Raw genomic sequence first — 21,678 nt, forward strand, 5'->3', positions numbered from 1 at the left:
TGGACTACATTAGCCAGATAGGGCAGAGCGCCAGACAGCTGAAATCACCGCCACTGATGAAGCATGTGACTCCAGACCGAGGCCCTTTTGTTTGGACAATTACAGCCAACACACTGAGCTCTGGAAATGGATGTGGCATGGGAATGAATGGACATAAGGAATTATTAAAAACCTGCTTGTGTTCTTCAGAGAAACAGGTTTTTTTAAAGTTACAGCCCTCAAGATTTTCTCATGAAATCAAACCTCATTTTTGATACAATTTATAGTCGGTATTTTTTTCTGCAAAAGCCATTCAATGTATTTATATTATGCAATAACCCCTTTAGACAGTAGTTTTCATTGTTAGCGGAGGAGACAGCCATTCCCATGCTGGATTCAAATTGCCTTCACACGCCCAAGGGATTCACAACAAACAATGCTCGCCTCATAAGAAATTGGCTCGTTGGACGCAGCAGCAGTAGGAAATGTTGGATTTGCAGCTCTAATACAGAGTAAGGTGAGTGAGTGCCAAGCATTGAGGCTGATATCAGTGAGATTAAATGACAAACGGTAACGCTGGATTACATGCATTTCCTGTGAATCCCTTGTGTGTGTGAAGGAAATTTGAATGGCAAACCCCACCACTTAAAATGAAAACTACTTTATCGATGGGTAACTATAAATACTATTGCAGAAAACAGGGTTTGATTTAATGGAAATCTTTAGTGATGAGGATATGAGGGTTAGATTTAATTTAATCAGCATGCATGAGAACACGGCCCTGCCTATTATTGTGTTGTTTTCTTTGGTTTTCTCACATCTAAATTAACCCAGACACAAGTCATTACAGTGAAAGCCAAGATTGTCAAGCAAGGTGAGGGACCGAAATAGGATCACCCACCACAAGATTAGCCCAAACCTGGCAGACTGTCCAAAATCATTTGTTGGACAGTAGCCAATCATGTTATTCTAAGTGTGCAGTAACTAAAGCCAGCTTCCCACTGCGTCTACCGGTTGAGACTGCTGGATCTGAGCCAGGATAAACCAAACAACCGATGTGTCTTCTAAACAGGATTTGCTCCATATGCTGCTCAGAGAAAGCAGTGATTTCAGCGCTGCTCAGTCTCCCCAAGAACAGGAAGTTACATCTATGAGCAAAGCTTCAACACGAAGATATCAATTGGGAATCAAAAAGTTAGGAGCAGATGAAAGATGAAAACTCTTAGTTAAAATACTGCAAGACTAGAGTGCACCTCGAGATAGTTTCCTATTCCCTTGTGCCCCAGGTTAAAAGAGATCTATGCATGCATCCTGCCAGCTGTGCAAAGAGCTTAACTGATTTCCAGTCTAAACTACCCAACACAAATCTGCCAGACACTCTGTTTGGGCTTCCTCAGTCAAAGAGAGAGAGAGGTCTGGCAGCCTGCACACAGAGCTCCAAGAAGAAAAATCACAAGTTGGCTGTAAGAAAGAGAAAAGTCCCAAATAACAATAATAATAATTTGGAAAATCCATTTAAAGAGACATGAAACATACTGTAGTGTATACTGAATATCTATGTTTTTATTACCTTCTTCATGGCGGACACTTGCCTTATCACAGTATGACGTTAATGATGGCTGCTTCCCATTTAGGTGTTCTCTGCTTTTATGCATTAACTCTAATGGGTATCACTTTACAATAAGAGATACAATAGTCGAGTAGTTAGCAGGGAACAAATGAGAAACTAATGAGGAAATAATTGCTAGTTAACTATTAGTTAATGAGTAACTCCTTAACAAAATGTTGTAGAGCAGGTAATAATAAGTTAATGATTGATTAGTGGAGAAACAAGTGACGATCAAATCAGAAACGACTTGATAACTGAGGAATTGACGAAGGAAATTCCCTAATAATTCATAATGGAGGGCTAATCAAGGATAATGATAAGTTAATAGAGAACAGACGGATAGATACTATATTAATGAATCATTAAGTAGGCTAATTATTAGTCCTCTGGAACTCTCTCCCCAAACACATCCGAGACTGCAATGATCTTTCAGTGTTCAAATCAGAAATCAAAACTCACCTCTTCAAAACTGCTTTTAATGTCTGACTAATGCTGTGTGTTTTAAGTTTTAAGTTTTTACTGTGTAATAATAATAATAATAATAATTAAGCCTTTATTAGGTCCTTTAGTCCTTTAGCCTTTATTTAGCAGGTTTCCATGAATCGTTGTGGTACCTGGACCGTAGTCGTGCCTCCTGCTGTGAGCCGACTGACACCCACTGCTACTTCCATTATTATTATTAGTCACATTACTATCCCTATTTTCATGGCTATAATTCTACTGTAATAATTGCTGCTGTTATTATAAGTAGTCTTATTATATGAATCATTTATGTCATATACATTGAATGTGTTGTATCTCTGTTATGCTGCTCATTCTGTACACATGACATCCCATCCTGGTTCCTCTGTCTTCTCCCAGAGGTTTTTTTTTTTCTCCCTGTTAAAGGGTTTTTTTTAGGGGAGTTTTTCCTGTGCTGATGTGAGGGAAGGACAGAAGGACAGAGGATGTCGCATGTGCACAGATTGTAAAGCCCTCTGAGGCAAATTTGTAATTTGTGATTCTGGGCTATACAAAATAAACTGAATTGAATTGAATTATTAGTCCCACAATGGGGGAAATTGTGTAGTTTTTAATGCCGATTTTAAATGTCTTTGAGTACTCTGAAAAGCGCTCTATAAATGAAATGTACAATTATTATTATTATTATTAAAGATATAAAAAATATTGGGTTCAATTTTAGTTTTCATAATAGTGACACACATTCTTTACTGTATTGATGTACATTATTTACAGTAGTGTATGGGGGGGGGGGGGGATGCCATTCATTTTCTCCACTAGCAACCAATTAAACTAAATACACTCTAAAAAAAATAATATTTATGTAGGTACTCGACTCACTTGTAAAGCTGGGGCGTGACGTCAGACGTGACTCGCGAGTGCTCTGACGCACACAAACAAAAACAAAACAAACAAAAAAAAAAAAAAGTTAGACGTCAACAAACGTGTTTCGTGCAAATTAACACGCTTAAAATGGTGTTTGCAAAATAAAAAAAAATAAAAAATAAAAAATAAAAAAAACAAACGCACTGTCATGACAACCAGCGCAACAGGGTTTGTTGTCGTTTGCAACCAAACAAGCGTTCAGAGCTGTTTTTTTTTTGTGGTTTGGAGTTAGTTTGAATCACTAATATAATAATATAGTTATTAATATCTACCCTATAAAGTAGGAAACTAAAGAAGAAATGGACTCAAGCTCGTTGTGCTATTCTCTGGAGCTCGTTGCAGGCAGTGGGTGCACTCTGAGTGTTGAGCAGAGAGCAGCTCTGCAGACTTCCCTGGTGCTGCTGAAGAAAAACTACAAGTTCCATCGAGTCTTATTCTGGGGCAAAATACTGGGATTAAAAGATGATTATTTTATTGCTCAGGGCAGAGGAGAAGATGAGATGCAGGATAAAAAGAACCTGTATAGGTATTATAGCCTCATACCATGATTGGGTTTCTTTTGTGTCTGCAGATGATTTAACCTGTTTGTGTTTGTCCTTTGGTGTGTTTAGCTTCAACTGCATGGACTGGTTCCTGCTTCCTCCTGCAACAGACTCTTTGGTCGAGGACGTGTCCAAAGCTGCAAAGAGTCGCTTCATCGGAGACCCCTCATTTGTGTATGAGCATGGAGAGAGGGATGCTGCCGCAGAGGATGAAGTAGTGGTTAGTATGATCAATACTGTGTAGTATGTGGAAGTGTTGAGCTGTCAGATTGAACCTCAAGTGTTGTGTGTAGTATTCAGTGGTATTCAAGTGTTCAATTATCCAGTGGGTGGTTTATGAATATAAATCCATCATCCACTAATATCAAAAAGAAAAATATTTTTTACTTCCGAGTACAATTATAACTGGAGCCAAAACAATGATTGTTGTGGGACCAAAATTAAACATAGCAAAAAGAAAATAGAAACTGCAGAAGAGAAAATGTCTTACTTTTGCCAAAATATATATATTAAGGCTCAAATCTATTTCTAATATCTAAGGACAGCTCTCTCTGCAACAAACAAGTGTTTTATTCATTAAGATTTAATGAGTAAAAAAGTATTACTGTCAGTAATAGTTCTGGCTGATGTCAATGCTATCTGCAATTCCAGTTTAGATATGAACTGTTCTTGGTTCCAGACTAAAGTCAATGAGGAAAGCAGGCTGGCAGTGGCAGTTCATCAGATCGATGAGGAAGTGTCTGTGGTACCACGTGGCGCCTTCATCAAAAATCCACATGGTCTTGTCCAGATCAACCGCAGCTTTGGGGGTAAATATATCACTGAATGTGTCTCATTGTGGAATATGAATATTTGCTGCAGCATGTGACTGACCCTGAGGTGTTTCATAAGTTATTGTTTAAATCTGTTATGTATTTCAATTGGACTGGATGCATAAAATAAACTTTTTTTAGAAATATTTTCTACACACCTATTCTTATTCGGTTAACTTGTTAGCAAACATACGCTTGCCTGTGTATATTTTGACATAATTCCAGTGTATAATTGCATCACCGTTGCTGTGATTTAGTTTGAAATACTTACCAATGTTCATTTGTTTCTCAGGTCTGTCTCACTCGGAAGCAAAGAAGCTTGACAACTTCCTTCACTTTCGCAAAGCAAAGAATCTGAAGAAGAAAACCGTCCTGGAAATGGGTGATTTGAACCCAGCGATCGACTTCCTGGATGTACTGAGCGATGACATTCCTAAAGGTGAAACCACAGAGCTCATTCTATCCCGCACTTTAACATCACCATCACCAATAGTTTCATCACACGCAAATAGATATCATCGCTTACTGAATTTGTTGCAACTATTGAAGAACATGGACACATCTAAAGCAAGCCCTTATGTATTCTCTTATCAATGATTCTTCAAAGTTTTTGTTAAAAAAAAAAACTACATTCTATCCACCCAGTGCAGAAAGATTATCCTTTGATCTGGTTCCATAAATATACAGGTCTATTTTGAGCAGCGTTATTGAGGCCTTCAAAATGCCTCTGGGAAATCGTTGTTTTCTCTTTCAGTGTGTTCCAACTGCCATGCTACAGAACAACTAAATGAGGTGTGATTTAGCAGAAATCATTATGGTGATTCAACAGACTGAAAGTCAAGTGGGGTTTCTTCCAAGTGAGAGCAAATTAGTCGTTGAAACAGTAAAATGGTCAGTTAAGCATGGAACTCACTAAACAAAGTCATAAAACGTCTGATGTCAACTTACCTGCCATGATGGGATAGGTTTTCTTGGAATATGTTGGAAGAACTTTTGCATACAGCGGTCTGATAACCAGATGACCATTACTGGATGAGGAATATCTGGACTCTCGGATCTGGTTTCATGGCCCATCTACTGAGAGTCTGGCCTCAATTTCTTCGTAGGAAAATTACAGATAATTATGCTATCATCATCAAAACCAGTACATGGGAAGAGGAAAACCTGAACCCAAACTGAAGTAAATGATTATTAGGAATACTCACATATGCAGGAAATCCAACTAAAACAATTCAAGTAATAATAATACTGTTTTAGCCAATCTATGACAAATCACCACTGCCAATAAGTATGCAGAGAACACAAGTGTTGCACATTGTTTAACATTCAAAATTTGAGTGCAGTTTGACAATGGATTTGCAGAGACTAGCTTTATTGAGATGGTTGATTTCCCCGTATTGCCTTTAACCTTTTTTGTGTAGTTGAAAGCATAAAACGATGATGAGTCTTTCAGGTTTGCGCTTTCAAATCCTGGTGGGATGATCAGATATTTGAGCTGTTTAACAGTACTACATATGTTGGAAAAATCAAACCCAGGAGGCAAACAATAAGCAAACACGGATACTGTGAATTAGTCGTGTTAAGTCATGTCTAGCAAGTTTTGAGGTAAGTTACGTAACTGAATAAACTCCAGGCTGAAAGAAGTGTAAAAGTGTATCTGTGTGAGAGAAAAAGCAACAAAAAAAAAAACGTCCAGCGCCCCATGACCAAACATGCAACAGCTGTTTGATTTATTAAGAGGGCTTTCACATGTGTATATGTTTGCCTGTGTTCTTTGAGTTGATGCGGATGTCCATAGTGTCATCGCTGCAGCAGACATTACACAGCTGTCTGAATGCCACACTCACTGCAGCCATCTACGTCAGATCGCATGCGCTTGCTGAGAAGGAGAATGAGTTAACATTTTTCCAAACGGGACTCTGGAGAAACTGCGGTATGAAATATCTCCACTAAAAGACAGGTGCTTTCCTCTGAGACCCTACGTTGGGCTCCCCCTCCCTTTTCCGCAACAATCTTTGCAAACGTTTTCCAGCTCCTGATTTATGGCTCTAGGGTGCTCCTGCAGCAGTGTAGTTATGACCTGAAACATGTCCTTACTTTTAGTTGAATCATTCTTTCAAGGGTAATAAAAAGTGGTTAAAGAAACCGTCTAATTATCAAAATCATCTCTCTTTTGTGCAACGGAAATCAAAGGGCTTTTCTGTTTACATTATTACAAAGTAGCAGATCCAGCTCTTGTTCTCTTTCCCCTGGGTCACGGTTCACGGTCACACCCAGACAGATTAAGGAACAGGTAAGACTGTAAATATCAAAAGCAAAGAAAGGTTGATTTATTGGATTATGATCCCTTGGCTCCCTCTACAATATAACTTTCTTGAACTGATTTCCAAAGATTACTGGAGCCATTATCTAAATCCCGCTCAACATGATGTGGCAGCTTCCTCCATTTAACAACTGTTGTTTAACTCAAGCATGCTTTGTGTTTGTGTGTGTGTGTGTGTGTGTGTGTGTGTGTGTGTGTGTGTGTGTGTGTGTGTGTGTGTGTGTGTGTGTGTGTGTGTGTGTGTAGGATCATGGAGTCTTCAGCTTGAATGTGCCAGCAACGTGTGTGTGCTCCGAAGCCTGTTGTGGCTTGGCCTTACCTTCTACAATGTGCCAATGACGCCACAGCACGGATACATCTACATCGGTCATGGGACAAAGAATCTGGACCTTCCCTTCATGCTCTGAAAAGAGACATCTTACACCTATTTCGAGCTAAGAAGTCTTAATGTGCCTCAAACTGTATTCTACGTTAACATGTTCCAGGACTCTGTTGGTCTAGTCTGAAAATAAAATCATCTAAAAAAAAAAAAATAAAAAAAAAAAAAAAAAAAGAGTACAGTCATGCAGTTTGTCTGCAAGCTTTTTGTTGCATTCAGTTCTCATGTACAAAAGCCATTTCTTTACTGTAAACACATGTTGAGAGGCAGAGTAAACAGACACATTTTATTTGCACATCTGCGGTGCCTTGAGTATACACAGTCAACATACCACCTACTTTGAAACTGTTACACTGTCCCATTTGTTGCTCACATTAAGTTGTCACAGAGTTCACTTCAAGGGCTTTTTTTTGAAAACCAGCAGAGACGGAAAAGATGGTTCTGGGTCGGGCTGAGAATGCTTCATTAAAAAGGGTGACGCAGCTTGGTAAACAAAAAAGGTAGAATACATACAGATGGATGAAGCTATTAGGCCCCTCTCCCAGGGTGGTATGACAAAAGTAAATCCACTTGAAAATGCATCTTTACAAAAAAAAAAAGAAAAAAAAAAGGCCCACCCACTCTCATCTAGATGCTGTACCGATTCGTCAGGCCTTCTGTCCTTCAGTGTTGTATATTAAGGGACTTGACGCCGTAACGGACATTGTCCTGGAGTACTGGGTGGCCAACAGCCATGCGCTTCTTACACCACTTTAGTCCAGTTCTATGTATTGGTTTCACCGTGTCAATGGACCAGCGGGTGAGGTATCTGTACAACAGAAAATTGCTAGTTTCAGTGGCACTGAGACTGGTGTTGACAATTGTTAGATCATGGTGAGATACACAAATATAAGCAGACACACGATGTTTACATTACCTGTTAAGTTGTGGCTTGGGCCTCTTTGGGACGTGGCCCTCTGGAAGTTTGGGTTTGTGGTCAGGGAGCAGACCTTCGACACAGAGAAACACAAACGTCACATGAATGTAAATAATTTGAATGAGTCATCAGAAACAGACATTCATAAAGCAGGTCCAAACAGGTTAAGGATTTGGTGGCTATCATTGATGCTACGTATTAAGATTCACACAATCCAACTAGCACAGTTGAACTAACATCATTAGCACTTTTAGCAGCTTTATTCTCTGTTTTCTCACAGTTTGAGTTAAAAAGGTATTTCACATCAACAGTGCTAAAACTATTGGTCAATTAATCAAATAAAAGTGTATTTAGGAGGTAAAAACGCCAAACATTTGTTGATAATTAAAAAAATGTATTAAACTCAGCATCACAACAGGCAGACAATATTCTGTTTTGGTACTTTGGTCTGCTATAAATATTTAGTTTAGAGATTTTTCCCAACCTTTCACCATCTTAACAGTATCACATTAAATACAATACTAAATTGTGCTTTTTAAATGTATAACTTATGTGTCAAATGTGTGTCAAATTAATTAAGAATAAAAGGCTAATTTGAGTTTGGTGTGGACGAAGATTCAAATACACAATCAAGGTTTAGGCAGTGACACTGACCTGCTCTGTGAGCCATCTGAACACAGATGGCAATCTTGCGATGCTCCTCTGGACAGAGACCAGTGATTCTCCTTGGCAGCAGCCCTCCGTCTGACCTGATGAACTGACTAAGCAGCAGGACGTCCTGGAGGGGTTGAAACAAAAAAACGAGAAAGCAAAACCAATAAACAGCTGATACACACTTTTCAGGATGTCTGAGGTTACTTTGGTAATTACATTCCTGTGTACGGACTTACCGTGTAGTTGTATTTGTGCTGCAGGTTCCATCTGTAGATGGGACACTTGGCGGAGGGGTTTGGAGGCTGTGGTCCTGCTGGGACGTCCGCTATTTGTCCCTCAATCTGACAGTTTGAGATATAAAGCGTTACGGTAGTTTCCTTGTCAGGTTGACTGAATATTAACATTGCATTACATTACATTACAGTCATATAGCAGACGCTTTTATCCAAAGCGACTTACAATCAGTAGCTCAAAGCTTATATTACATATCATTACATATCATTCACCCATTCACACACTGATGACAGGCTACCTTGCTAGGTGCCACCATCAGACTCTAACTAACATTCATACAACATCCAGTCCACACGGATGGCAAAGCCTTCAGGAGCAACTTGGGGTTAAGTGTCTTGCCCAAGGACACATCGACATGGACTGCCGAAGCCGGGTATCGAACCCCCGATCCATGTGCAGTAAGACAAGTCCCCCTCTTCCACTATCATATCTAACTGTAGGTTGTAGAGTTGTGGCAATGCAGGTCAAACAAGTTGCCTTTGTTGCATCTCCTCATATCTGAAAGAGCCTCTCTTTTGGAAAAAAAAAAGCTGAAACTTATGATTCTGTGCTCTGATTTGCCATTATGTAATAGCCTGCATCCAAATATGGTTGTTTTTTTTATTGTTCCCTTTAGTGACAGAGCATATTTGTCCGTCTTGAGAAAAAACACTTTAGTAAAAAGCCTGATATAACAATACAAACCAAAGCACTCTGGTATATGAGTAATAAATTATATATATATATGTGTATTTTCTAATCACAACTAGCTCAGCATTCACTAAAATGCCACAATTAATACTTTGATTGTTTTTTTTAAATTGTAAATCAAACCTTAAAACACTGTTTGTATCACAAATATAACTGATAAGGTACTTATGTACTATATATACAGTACCAGTCAAAAGTTTGGACACACCTTCTCATTCAACTACTTTGAAGAATCTAAAATATAAAACATATTCTGGTTTGTTGAGCATTTGTTTGTTTACCACATAATTCCATATGTGTTCCTTCATAGTTTGGATGTCTTCAATATTAATCTACAATGTAGAAAAAAATAAAATAAAAATAAAGAAAAACCATTGAATGAGAAGGTGTGTCCAAACTTTTGACTGGTACTGTATGTGTATTTTCTAAATCACAACTAGCTCAGCATTCACTAAAATGCCACAATTAATACTGTGATTGTTTTTTAAATTATAAATCAAACCTTAAAACACTGTTTGCACCACAAATAAAACTGATAAAGTGCTTATATACACTGTATATATTCCCCCCAAAAATAAATTATTAGTTTCACATTATATTCTGGGTTTACTTACCATTGTTGTTTTACCCTCCTGCATCTCCACCACTGTAAAAAAAATTAAAAAAAATTATCAGAAATATAAATACAAAAAAATCTATGAAAAGCTTCCAATCACCTGTCAGTGTCTTCACGTTAGCATGCTAGCTAACGTTAGCTCCTCTCACATTGGTGGGTTAAAATCGTAACGTTTGCAGATAAATCTCACCTTGGCGGATCCCTCGGCTCTGGAGGACTACAGCCGGTATCTGGGGGACATTTATCCTCTGTTGGACCCTCCCGTTGGTGGCCGTGGCACCTAATTTCAAGCCCGAAAAAGAGGTCCAGGCAGACCTCAGCATACTGCGGGCTGCCATGTTTACGTCCCGACCTTCGAATTCGTCTCTTCCGGTCTGGTAATCTCGCGAGAATTCAAACAGCGACACTCTCGGCGGTGACCTGTTATTATATAGATTATATTCCTTTATTGATCCCCATGGGGGAAATTCAAGTGTTGCAGCAGCTCAACTACACAGAAACAGATAATAAATACACATATTATACAATAAAATAAAAATAAAAATAGAATAAAATAAAAAATAAGAATACAAATAAAAAATGTACAGGTGGTGCTAAAGAACCAACAAAAGACACATTCACAGCAGAAATGAAGTTATATACAGTACCAGTCAAAAGTTTGGTAACACCTTCTCATTCAACTACTTTGAAGAATGTAAAATATAAAACATATTCTGGTTTGTTGAGCATTTGTTTGTTTACCACATAATTCCATATGTGTTCCTTCATAGTTTGGATGTCTTCAATATTAACCTACAATGTAGAAAAAAATAAAAATTAAAATAAAGAAAAACCATTGAATGAGAAGGTGTGTCCAAACTTTTGACTGGTACTGTACGTAAATAAAACAGCTTAATTTCCCCCCATGTACATGTATGACACGCGTTCGTGTTTAATGAACTTGATAATAAAAATTGTTGTGTTTCCAACAGGAAATTATATTTAAAATACAGATGAATGTAATTAGGCATTATGATCCTTAATATAAAAATGTGCCTCTAAGGACAACACATTAATAGCAAAGATCTAGACTTAATATAATCATCTGCAACAAACAACAAAACACACTGCAGCAAAATATCAGACAAAGTTAAACACAAGGGGGGAATCAATGAATCAATGTTGAAAAGTAAAGCTATCCAGAACAAGGGAGGACTTCCAGGAAAAGTTGATAGTGACACAGAGAGTTTAAAGCTAAAATATATTTGTCTCCAAGGAAGATTTTTACATAACGTGCCAGATCGGGAGAAAATAAATCCATTCTGCGATAAACTGCAGTGTGTGTATCCTAGAGATGCTTTCATCCTTGTGTTACTATTGTTCAGATGCTGAGAGTTCATAACACGCTCATCTGATGAAAGTATGAGAGGCATCAAGAGGAGCAGTGTAGGAACATGCCATAACCTTTGTTGCAGTAAATGGAGGATACAGGTAGATTCTTCATGCTACGATACAGACTTAAAGAAGATAAAGCGTTTTGATGTTTGATAGTGTTATCATGAGAACACTATGCCATTGCCCAGACATGTTTTTGTTTGCTGTTTTTCAGGATTTTTCTTATGTCTTAATCTGTTTGCACAAAGAAAGCATTAAGAAAGCCGAGACAGGCTGCAACAATAAATCTGCTTACAGAAGTCCCTTCTTGGGTAAAGTTAAAAAAGTTTATGGAACTTGTTGTGCACCTGTGCAAATTAGAGCTGTATGATAAATTGAAGCACAGCCATCATGACTCAGTCTTCCTTTGCAGGATCTCCTACAAATTTATGGTGCATATTAAACCGCCCCTATTTGGTTTAGTTCCATACAATTATTATCTTTATGCAAACAGGTTTACTTTTTGTCCTCAGGGTAGGTCTCAATTTTCCAAACAAAATTATAAAAATGTTAATATGAAACATTCAGTTGGCTATGAGCTTCAATGTGCATGCAGCATTCTCTCTATTGATATATGGAAATATGATACACATTCATGCCAATGGTTTCACATTGTTTCAGAGATCAACAGTTGGTGGCTGTAACATGCAAAGACACATATCAATGCATCAATAAACAGAATAAGAACAGTCCAAGCATCGATGTAAATAATGCACAATTTTAAGTATTCAAATATCTATTTATTATATATTGATCGTATTTGTTTACGAAAAAACTAAGGTATCTTTAGGCTTTCAGAATCAAGCATATAGTGAAATGTATTTTTGATGAGAGAAGCTGCACTTTGTAGACAGTGGATATCATGGTTGTTTATTTTTTGATATTGCACAAATGGATTGGGATAACATGATTTACACATATAGAGTAAAGATTCAAATAAAAAACTGATAATAGAATAGGTAGAGAAGAACTTTGTTGTGACACACGCTAGTCACAAAGTTGTTCTTGTAAAAATTTTCCAATTATGTTCACCATTCTGGTTGTTTGGTTTCATGGCCCAAAAGAATGTGAACAATTTCTCAAATGCCATCTAAACTGTGGAGCCTCAAAGAGCTGCACACAAAGATGAAAATGGACTTCTGTGTCCGTCTCTTCTACGGAGCAGAGTAGATAGATAGAGATTACCGTCACCCTGCTGCCACAAAGGGAGCATTGTCTCAGTGATCAGGTCCCTTCGTCAAGGACACTTAAGCAGTCACATTCCTTGAGAGAAGCCCAAAAAAATGGCATTTAAAGTGTCTGGCCACCTCCTCACAGGCTTTGATATTTAAATGAAACATGGCCCTGTACAAACAGGCGCCTCAGCTGAGGAAGAGGAGGGGGGAGAGTAAATCAGATAGGATTTCCCTCAGATGAAAAGAGCTCGCCTGACATTTTCACAGCGAGCGCTGAGGGACGCTGAAGCAATGTTGGTTCGATGTCATGGTGGGAAGTTATTGCCGTGTGGAAAAGGTTAGAGTTTTCACCTCCACTTCCTTGGACAAACTGCTGAAACCCAGCATGGAACGAGCAGAAGAGCGGAGACTGGAGGGAAGATGAGTGGGCACGGTTACATCACACAAAAACAAATCCAACCAAGCCCGCGCATTCCCCTTTTATTGTCACACTGGTCAGTTTGTTTGGACTTTAATGTTTTGGTGAAGACTCAAGGGCCCCTGGTGGTAGTTTCTGCTGAAGAGTCTAAACACAAAAAAGACCAAAGAGGGTCATGTGAGGAACAACGTGGGATCTAAGAATACAGTTTCTTTATTCAAAATCCGTGAATTACACAATCTGACTGTTGAGCGTTTCCTTAGGTGAAGATTTCTCTCAGTGAGAGCCAAAAGTTTTCGACAGAACGTCTCATTCCCATGCAGATGGAATGTGTGGATTTGCTGCCATCCAAATTGATGGGCACAGTCTGGTATGCAATTAAGGCATAGCTGTCACTAAGAGGCTTTCCTGGGTGATTAACTTGTAAGGGCTGTTGCATCCAAGGAAGTCAACTGAACACAATTAGCCTATTTTCAAGGGAATGAGTTTGGTTAAGGGCCCCCACCTCGTGTAAGATGAGGTGAGAGGAAAAGAGTCTTGCCAAAGCAGACAACTGGAAACAAGAGACGCAGGTTTCATCGACAGGGGAGTTGAGCTCAAGGTCTACAGTGACATCCGATGCGCGTTTATGGCTCTGAATTTGGGTAGATTTCTTTCTTTTGCAAGTGACATGAATCTTCATCCATCCATGTTTGAACGAGCCCCCCCTTCTCTTCTATTTCTCAGCCCCTCTCGCTCACTACCCTTCCGGCCCTAATGTGGGTGTACGTGCTAAATGGCACTGGCTTCTCCATCCGAGCCACTGCTCTTTGAAGAGGCTCTTATCCACGTTTTTTTTTCCTCTGCTTGGCCCTCTGAGAGTGCCAGCTTCTATCCTCTCTCTGACACACATGCTCACACACAAACACATGCTGTCTTTCTCATAAGCACACTTTATTTATGACAAGCTGTATTTAGAATTAGTACAATTTTCATGCAGGTTACATTGCCTGTGATACAATACGAACAAAAGCTCCTTGGCTCCTGAGTGGTCCTCTTCAAATGTTTGAAAACATTGCGTACCCTTTTGCGTTTTTTTCCTTTTCTTTTCGCTTGAGTTGTGTTTGTCACCCACGGTGGCTAGCAAAGAGGAAGTCAATTAAAGCAGGAGGATCAATGCCTTGTACTACAAACAAAACTCTGAGCTGGAATCATTTTCCGTACATCTGTTTTTGATGAAAGGGTCATGTTTCACCTGTAGGACCAGCAACAAAAAAAAAAGTAATCTGTGTTTCATTTAAGCTCTGAAGGATGTTTTAATGTGCCACACGGCCGTCTCATGCTGTGTGGATTTGTGCAGCGTTGCCCAGATTAGTTTCCCACCGCGGTTGCCTCTGCTCTTAACTTCCTCCTTGTGCATGTTGCCATGACGCCTACAGCGGTATTCTCACTTAGACCAGATTTCCAGTCAACTGCAGTGCCTTTTTCCTAAGAAGCTGTCTACAAGTGGGTACGTGACTAATGAGGTGGCCATTTGTATTAAAGGAGCTTCCTTTTTTTCTTTGTTTGCTAGAACTACCAACAGTTCATCCTGTTTGATATGCTTCAAAACATTCAGACTTTCTGCAGCTGATTTATTGGCCACTTGGGGGCAGCACAACAAGCTATAAACACAATTTTGACTTATGATAACTTTACTAAGACAATATGGCCATTTTAAGGTCTTAGCAAAGAGTTGCATATATAAAAATTTAACTGACACAGACTAACATTAGCTTTCATCTGTAGTCAACGAATGTACTCAAATATTTACTCTCCTTTTAGCTCCGTTTTGGTCTTCTCCTACTCCTTTATATAATAAAAAATCTGGTTCTTTAGCGATGGATTGCTACAATATGTTCACCAGCTAGATGCTAACAATGATATTTGTTGTTTGGTGCTGGGCAAGTAAGGAAACAGCGAGTTTTTTCAACCTTTTCTTGCTGGAAAAAGCCGCCTGCTGTGACAATATTGACCAGTGCTGTGAGAATGAATCAAACCATACAACGTTGGAGGTGGTAAAACCAAGACAATGAGCTGAGAGATGATAAAAAGCTTTGTACAGCCGAGGGGAACTGCAGAAACAGGTATGACTATGAGCTTTTATTACACATAGTTGTTTGATCCATTACCAAATATCACTTCAATTAGCTTAAAATCCGTTATATTTTCTATAAGTTCTGTGGGAAAGGCCTGCTCTGTAAAAAACAGTTTGACCCAAACCAATAATACTTTTCGCTGCCTTTAAACCCTTTCTTATTTGTGAGATGTGTTGCCATGGTGCTTTTAACTAAACAGTTAAATGAGTTTTGTTGACATCTCAATCTCGTGGCCTCCTACTTATTTCCCCACATGGTGGGCTGTGTATTTCATCACAGTCATGCTTATCTCAGCATGGCCTTAATACCTGCCACTCTAACCCTCTGTATATGGGTCAGAAACTCCCATTGAGAAATTTTCCAGTTTACTTTTATGTTGCCATGCTTATCTACATCACAACAATTATCATACTTATTTCAGAACAATGTGACCTGGCTTATCCCCTTAACAATCAGGGTTGTAGCAGTTTATATTTACTTGAAATAGCAGTGCTTCAAAGACATTTTTAATGCTTTGATCAGTGTCGGATTGTAATGCTTGGGTTGACATGAGTTGTAACCTTCAACATATGATGTTTTCTCTCCAGAAGAGAGAAAGTGAAAGCAGGTGATATCTGGCTGCTCCTTACCCTCCCTTATGTGAACCACACCTGGCTTGTAAAGTAACCCGGTGTCACACATGGTCACGTCAGCGTTTTTTCTTCACCCTCATTAGTCTGTCTCCTTCTCCCTGAGTGAAACTGGAAGAACGTATTGAATGGTATCGACTAAATTGTAGACAGGTGGAGCCCAGCAGGGGGCAGTGGTGATTGTCAGGTGCAGTTTAACACCAGTGTAACTGTAGCAGCAGCCAGTCAATGAGACCTTGAGGATTAAATAATAAAAGACATTCAACTTGATGTTCAAGGACACTACACACACACAGTTGTCCTAACTTAGGTTCAATTATTACATCCAATTTGACCAATGAGGTATAAGTCATATTTATAAATCTTTAAATAGACTGTTTTACAAATATTAAAGGAGTAATATTAATGCAGGAATTAAATGTCTCCAATCTACAAGTGGAACAAAAGCAGAGAGATTTAATGAATTTCCCGTTAGAGCAATGTGTTTCCTGATCTACAAAACCCCCTCTTCCACCAGCGAGACATGTTATCTGGGCTCCCTGATGGGGAACATGATCTTTGTCCCTTCTTCTCTTCCTTTCCCAGTTGGGGGTCATTCATGAAATCAACTTGAGTCCGTCTTTTTTTCTTATTTTTACTACCTTCTTCTTTGTTGTATTTTAACACCATGTCCAATACATCTTATCCGCTGAATGAGAATGCTAAAAAACCTTACTTTGTGTGTGTGTGTGTGTCCAGTCTGGCTTTTCCACGGTGAGAAGAAGCTGTACAGTGAACGGCAATCAGTCAAGAGTTTCTCCAGTCTTTATGCATCGGGCTTAATTAGGAGACATTTTCTCAACACAAAGAGACATGATGCAACAAAAGAGTGGACGCTGAAAAGAAGCAAACCTGAAGTCCTTCCATCTCCCACTCTTCACTTCACTCGTATGTATAAGGACTGGGCAGTCAAACACAAGGCAAACTCTCCAGTAAAATTCCATGGCTGGCAAACACAGCACTGAGAACAGTCAGAGAGGAAGAGCTGCTTTTTCCAAGAGCCGCTTTGTCACCAAGTTGAAGCACACTCACATGTTTAATTCTTTCCATTCACACCAAAAAAATAACGTTTAAAGGAAGTCTACATGTTAAATGCTCCTCATACCTCTATATGCTTTATAGTCAAGTCTTATCAGATGCCTTGTTTCAGTTTTTTAAATCGGAATACCTGCCTTCATTGACTCTTGCTTTGAAGCGGGACTATGTAACTGTTGCAGACAGGCAACAAGAAGCAGTTATTAAGATAGCTGCAAAATCTTGTCTTGAGTGGGAAAAAAATCATAATTTATCTAAGTCTGTTTATTTATCACAATGGCGTCATTTAATTAATGTTTGCATGACATCCATGCTTCATATTTTGGAGCGAGGTTGCTACAAGTCTTTAGTTTGTTTCTCTCATAATCCTCACTTTGGAAATATTTGAAAATATTTCAATTGTTTGAGCACACTTTGGCAAAACTCGGTACAGGCTAAGTGCTTTACAGTGTTGTTTTTTCTTGTGTTGGCAGCTGTATTATATTTTTCACTCTTTACCTTCTAGAGCAACCTAACACAAATAAAATCAGTCATCAAAGAGTCATCAAAACACCATTAAACTCAGATTTGTGCATTTGCGTTGTAAACAGTCGACAGTGTGTCAACATTTTGTTATCTGTACAGCATACGTTAAAGTGATATTGTATCCTATTCTGCTCAAAATTTGAAACAAAGCGTTTAAACCTTTGACTGCCTTGAATCGAGGATGATTGGGAAATTGTTGCTGTAGATCATTCATTTTTGACTTTTAGCTACAACACCCATTTCTGCTTAGGCCATTGAAGATGAGCTTTAGATGGAGACGTTCACTAGTTTTCAAACTGTCCTCCAGATGTTTCACATATCCTAAATTAATCTGGCTATTTTACCATTTGCGGTATATTTGTTGTTAGTGTTGGATTGCTCTGTGGGTTCTTTCTACTTGCGCTGGTTCTGCAGCACAAGTAGTCCTTGACAGCTCGGCGTATTGCCACCTTGGTTCTTCTGCTGCAGACTCAATGTAATGCCAGCACTTTCAAAACTTTTCTATTTAGTATTTCATAATTGATTGTCTGTTATATTCTCTCTGTTGGCCATGTTTTTTGTTGAAATTCTATTCATTAGGGCCTAGAAAAGGGCACAGCATTTAACATCTGGCTGACTAAGAAATAAGACATTAACTCCCATAAAGGAAAAACAAGCAAGAAATAATGTCCAAGGGAAGAACTTGGAAAAGAAACAAGTCAATGTTATGATTAAGAAATCCCCTACAGCTTACAAGAATCGCAGTGATAATAAAAGTAATCTTTAGGATCTCACTAAACACTCCATATCTGTAAATAGACACATCGGACTTCCATCAGAGAGCTTAGATGAAGCTGTCAACTGTGTAAAACATAGTGTATATTTGATTAGATCAGATTGGGTCACACATTTCACCCTTAACGCGCTGTTGGCTACTGAGATTCAGAAGAGCAAACTTCCTTTGCCCCTGCTGAAAGGACTTGTTTAAGAAATTCTGTCTAACTGGCAAGAGCCATTTTACAAATGTGGGATGCTTTTTTCTTTGTTGTGGTGAGTGCAATGATTCCAAGCACCGGGAGCTCACGAGGGATCTTCATGGGCTGTGATGGGCGGAAAGAAAGAAAAGAATTAAAGAGGCGAGTGGACAGCGAGGACACACAGAAACACAGTGATGTACCGGTAAAGAACAAACAGAGTCTTCTCAGCTGTTTTTGGTCTCTTTATGTCTGATAAACACCCTGTTGTTAGAGTCTCCCCTTATGCTCGCACAGGGAAACAGAATAAGTACAAAAGCATCAAAGACTCTGGTCCCTCATGTCCCCTACATTTGATCAGTGTCTCAAGTGCTCTTTCATGTTTTTGACCCCACAGCTGTTTGAGAGAGTGGGAGATTCTACCTGTTTTTTTTTATAACAAGGATAATCTTTCCACAATGAGTAATCTAATTTATAGTCATAAATTAAGCTTCTTAGGAGAATAAGTCACAAAGGGACTGAATCATACAAACTAGACCAATACTTAGAGTTTACAGGCACACTAGTGGCTCTCTGAGGCTACAGCTGTGTTTGGAGCTAAATGCTAATGTCAGTATACAAACATGCTGATGTTAGCATGCAGGTATAATTGGTCATAAACCAAAATAGAGTGCTGCAGGAATGAGTCCTAAAACTGGGCAAATTAGGAAATATTTTTGCACTTCCGGTTCCCTCGTGTGGAAGTCAATGGGTGTTTTGAATGAGTTTTTGGTTAGATGCCTGAAATAAGGTCTGTGGCTAACACAAGTTTTTTTTTTAGACAACATAAAATAAGTCAGTAAATACCCCTCTTGTGAATTTTGAAGCTTTTAGGTCTCTTAAAAAAGGAGCAGTTGCTATCAAGTGGGTAAATGAGTCACGCCGAAAGGTCCGCCTTCATAGCCTCGTTGTGTAAAGTCTGGCAGAGCTCTGCTACATCAGTCTGTCTACTAGCGCTGTGGAATTAGGGCAGGCAGCACAATTTTGGCACAACGATATCAAGAACTGCTCTTAGAAATGACTCGTTTCTCTTTGTTTGTACCAAAGAACCGCTCAAAAGTTTTGAGTCGTCTGCGGCAGATGGTGGAAACTCGGCACTCGGTGGAAAGGCACTTCATCCTGAGGAGGCCATGAATGTGTGTACCAAATTTCACAAAGATCCATCCAATAGGTGTTCAGACATTTATCTCGCAACCACCAATTTAAAGCCAATTGCTGACCAATACATTAATCCAGGGGATCACCAGCATCGTTACGGGTCATCCTCTGGGAAGTAGGAATGCATTTACAAAATTACATGGAAATCCAACAAAGTGTTAATATTTCAGTCCGAACCAAATTGGTGGACCGACACAGACCAATAGATCGGCCTTAGACTAAACAAAAGGATAATTGCATAAGTATGAATGTAGATTTTGAATTGAATCCGTCTTTCTTTGTTTGATAGCTTGCCACCATAAACTAATCTCCGGCCAACTTTAAGGTCCATGTCCAAGAAGGCTTTTTCTAAAGATTGCTCTCTGCCTGCATCTGGATCATGTCTTTACTCCCTTCGTGAACAATGAGAAGCATTTCCACTTTTAAACAGAGATAGCTCATGTCATACTCATCTCTAGAAATCATTTTATTTGGACAGATTTATACATCTCAGATAAAAGCTTTTTATTTGAATTATTATTTTTTTAATCATACAAACTTTTCAGCAGTAAGTAATGGTCATTCCTGTGCAACTCGTTCTCATCCTCCTGTAACACATGCCGTTGGTTTATCTGACTTTTACGTATATGTACATATATGTACAGTACATTTCCCAGGACACTGATTGAGGACCTCTTTTCCCATTGACGACCCCACCTGTTAGAAGTTAAGGAGATCTATCTGTTGTTTTTGTAAGTGTTCTGTATGATTCAATCACTACTGGGGCTCATCTTCTACTGATCCCCAGGAAATCTGCAGATATTTGATCTGAGCGAGATCTCTTTGAAAGTTCAAAAAGAACATGTGTCCGTGCTGCACCCGGAGCCAAAAATTAAATGAAAGCTGGACAAGAGCCATGCCACTAACCGCTTTAAAGACAGTAACTAGACACTTATATGTACATAAAGGCGCCATGCAGATAAAGACTGCCAACAGGGAAGCAGCTAGCCTGACTCTTTCCACCTACATCACCTCTAAAGTTCACTAATTAACACGTTTTAATAACTTAAAGAAGTTTTTGTTCTCAGACAAGAAATAGTCTGGCACATAACCCCCCATAAAACAGTCAATTATGGCTTTTACAGGTGAAACATACAAGACAAAACATTTTAAGTAGCTTCCTTTAGAGGTGTCGGTAAGTGGATTTCGTTTCCTTTAGAAGCAGTCGCATTAGCTGTTACCTCCTGTTTCCAGTCTTCATGCTAAGCTAAGCTAAATGCTGGCTCCAGCTACATAATTACTGTACAAACATGAAAGTGGTATCAATCCTCGCTCAAAATTTCCCACAATGTCAAACTGCTCCTGTGAAGACTTTAACCAGAAGAGGGTTTACCCCGCTTTGGACTTATTGCATACGCTCGGTCCAGGAGACTGTTTTTAACCAGCGATGAATAATCGGCCACTGCAATTTGACAGTATGATCACGACCTGGACCTAATATATATATATATCCCAGTCCGAAAAGCTCTCTCCCCGCAGCAGAAATGTGGCTCTGATTATCCGAGCTGTATGTTGAATGAGTCGCACGGTAAAGCTAATGTGAAACAGAAAAGCCATATCTTTAACACAATAGGCCACACTTACAGGGGAGACATACCTTTGTCATCATCCAGAAAATCATGTTAAAGTCTTGCGCTCTGGGCAGTGAACACGGCGGGTTCAAATCCAGATAGCAGACAACAGTCTCTGAGGACACAGACAGTATTACCTGCCCCACTGAATGAGTTTCTTTTCCCTGAAGTAATATCTGCCTAGCCCGAGGCAACGGAGCATTCACTGACAGGAGGTATAGGGTTTGCATGCCACTAGTAATAGGATAGGCCAACGTTATTCAACTGGTGCACTGTCAAAATATTTGCAGCTCTGTTACAAGTAAGGAAATGCTCCACACTATCTTTGGTGGGATTTACTGTTTTGAACTGCAAATATTTAATCAGC

At 39.1% G+C, this 21,678-nt stretch overlaps 2 protein-coding genes across 2 annotated transcripts; one reads left to right on the forward strand and one right to left on the reverse strand.

Annotated features, from left to right (window-relative positions):
• Nucleotides 1–3,221: 3,221 nt before the first annotated feature.
• On the forward strand, nucleotides 3,222–7,099 carry rsph9 (radial spoke head component 9). Its single transcript, XM_054618957.1, has 5 exons — nucleotides 3,222–3,500; nucleotides 3,586–3,736; nucleotides 4,196–4,325; nucleotides 4,621–4,767; nucleotides 6,898–7,099. The coding sequence occupies exons 1-5, from the start codon at nucleotides 3,274–3,276 to the stop codon at nucleotides 7,056–7,058; spliced, it is 816 nt and encodes a 271-aa protein (XP_054474932.1). The 5' UTR covers nucleotides 3,222–3,273; the 3' UTR covers nucleotides 7,059–7,099.
• Nucleotides 7,100–7,283: 184 nt separating this feature from the next.
• Nucleotides 7,284–10,597, reverse strand: mrps18a (mitochondrial ribosomal protein S18A). The gene is made up of 6 exons (XM_054618812.1): nucleotides 10,391–10,597; nucleotides 10,199–10,230; nucleotides 8,837–8,941; nucleotides 8,601–8,724; nucleotides 7,947–8,019; nucleotides 7,284–7,838 (listed from the first exon to the last, which is right to left on the reverse strand). Exons 1-6 carry the CDS (start codon nucleotides 10,536–10,538, stop codon nucleotides 7,694–7,696), a joined length of 627 nt encoding a protein of 208 aa, XP_054474787.1. The 5' UTR covers nucleotides 10,539–10,597; the 3' UTR covers nucleotides 7,284–7,693.
• Between the last annotated feature and the right edge of the window lie 11,081 nt (nucleotides 10,598–21,678).

This window comes from Anoplopoma fimbria, chromosome 18 (genome assembly GCF_027596085.1).
Source record: "Anoplopoma fimbria isolate UVic2021 breed Golden Eagle Sablefish chromosome 18, Afim_UVic_2022, whole genome shotgun sequence".
NCBI classification, from domain to species: Eukaryota; Metazoa; Chordata; class Actinopteri; order Perciformes; family Anoplopomatidae; genus Anoplopoma; species Anoplopoma fimbria.

What these genes read in the sequence shown, in the direction of transcription:
- rsph9 (XM_054618957.1), top strand. Translation starts at nt 3,274, where the DNA reads ATGGACTCAAGCTCGTTGTGCTATTCTCTGGAGCTCGTTGCAGGCAGT. An exon ending in GATAAAAAGAACCTGTATAG is followed by an intron (nt 3,501 to 3,585) that starts GTATTATAGCCT and finishes TGGTGTGTTTAG; the next exon opens with CTTCAACTGCATGGACTGGT. An exon ending in CCGCAGAGGATGAAGTAGTG is followed by an intron (nt 3,737 to 4,195) that starts GTTAGTATGATC and finishes TCTTGGTTCCAG; the next exon opens with ACTAAAGTCAATGAGGAAAG.
- mrps18a (XM_054618812.1), bottom strand. Translation starts at nt 10,538, where the DNA reads ATGGCAGCCCGCAGTATGCTGAGGTCTGCCTGGACCTCTTTTTCGGGC. An exon ending in AGCACAAATACAACTACACG is followed by an intron (nt 8,725 to 8,836) that starts GTAAGTCCGTAC and finishes CAACCCCTCCAG; the next exon opens with GACGTCCTGCTGCTTAGTCA. An exon ending in CCCAAGCCACAACTTAACAG is followed by an intron (nt 7,839 to 7,946) that starts GTAATGTAAACA and finishes TCTGTTGTACAG; the next exon opens with ATACCTCACCCGCTGGTCCA.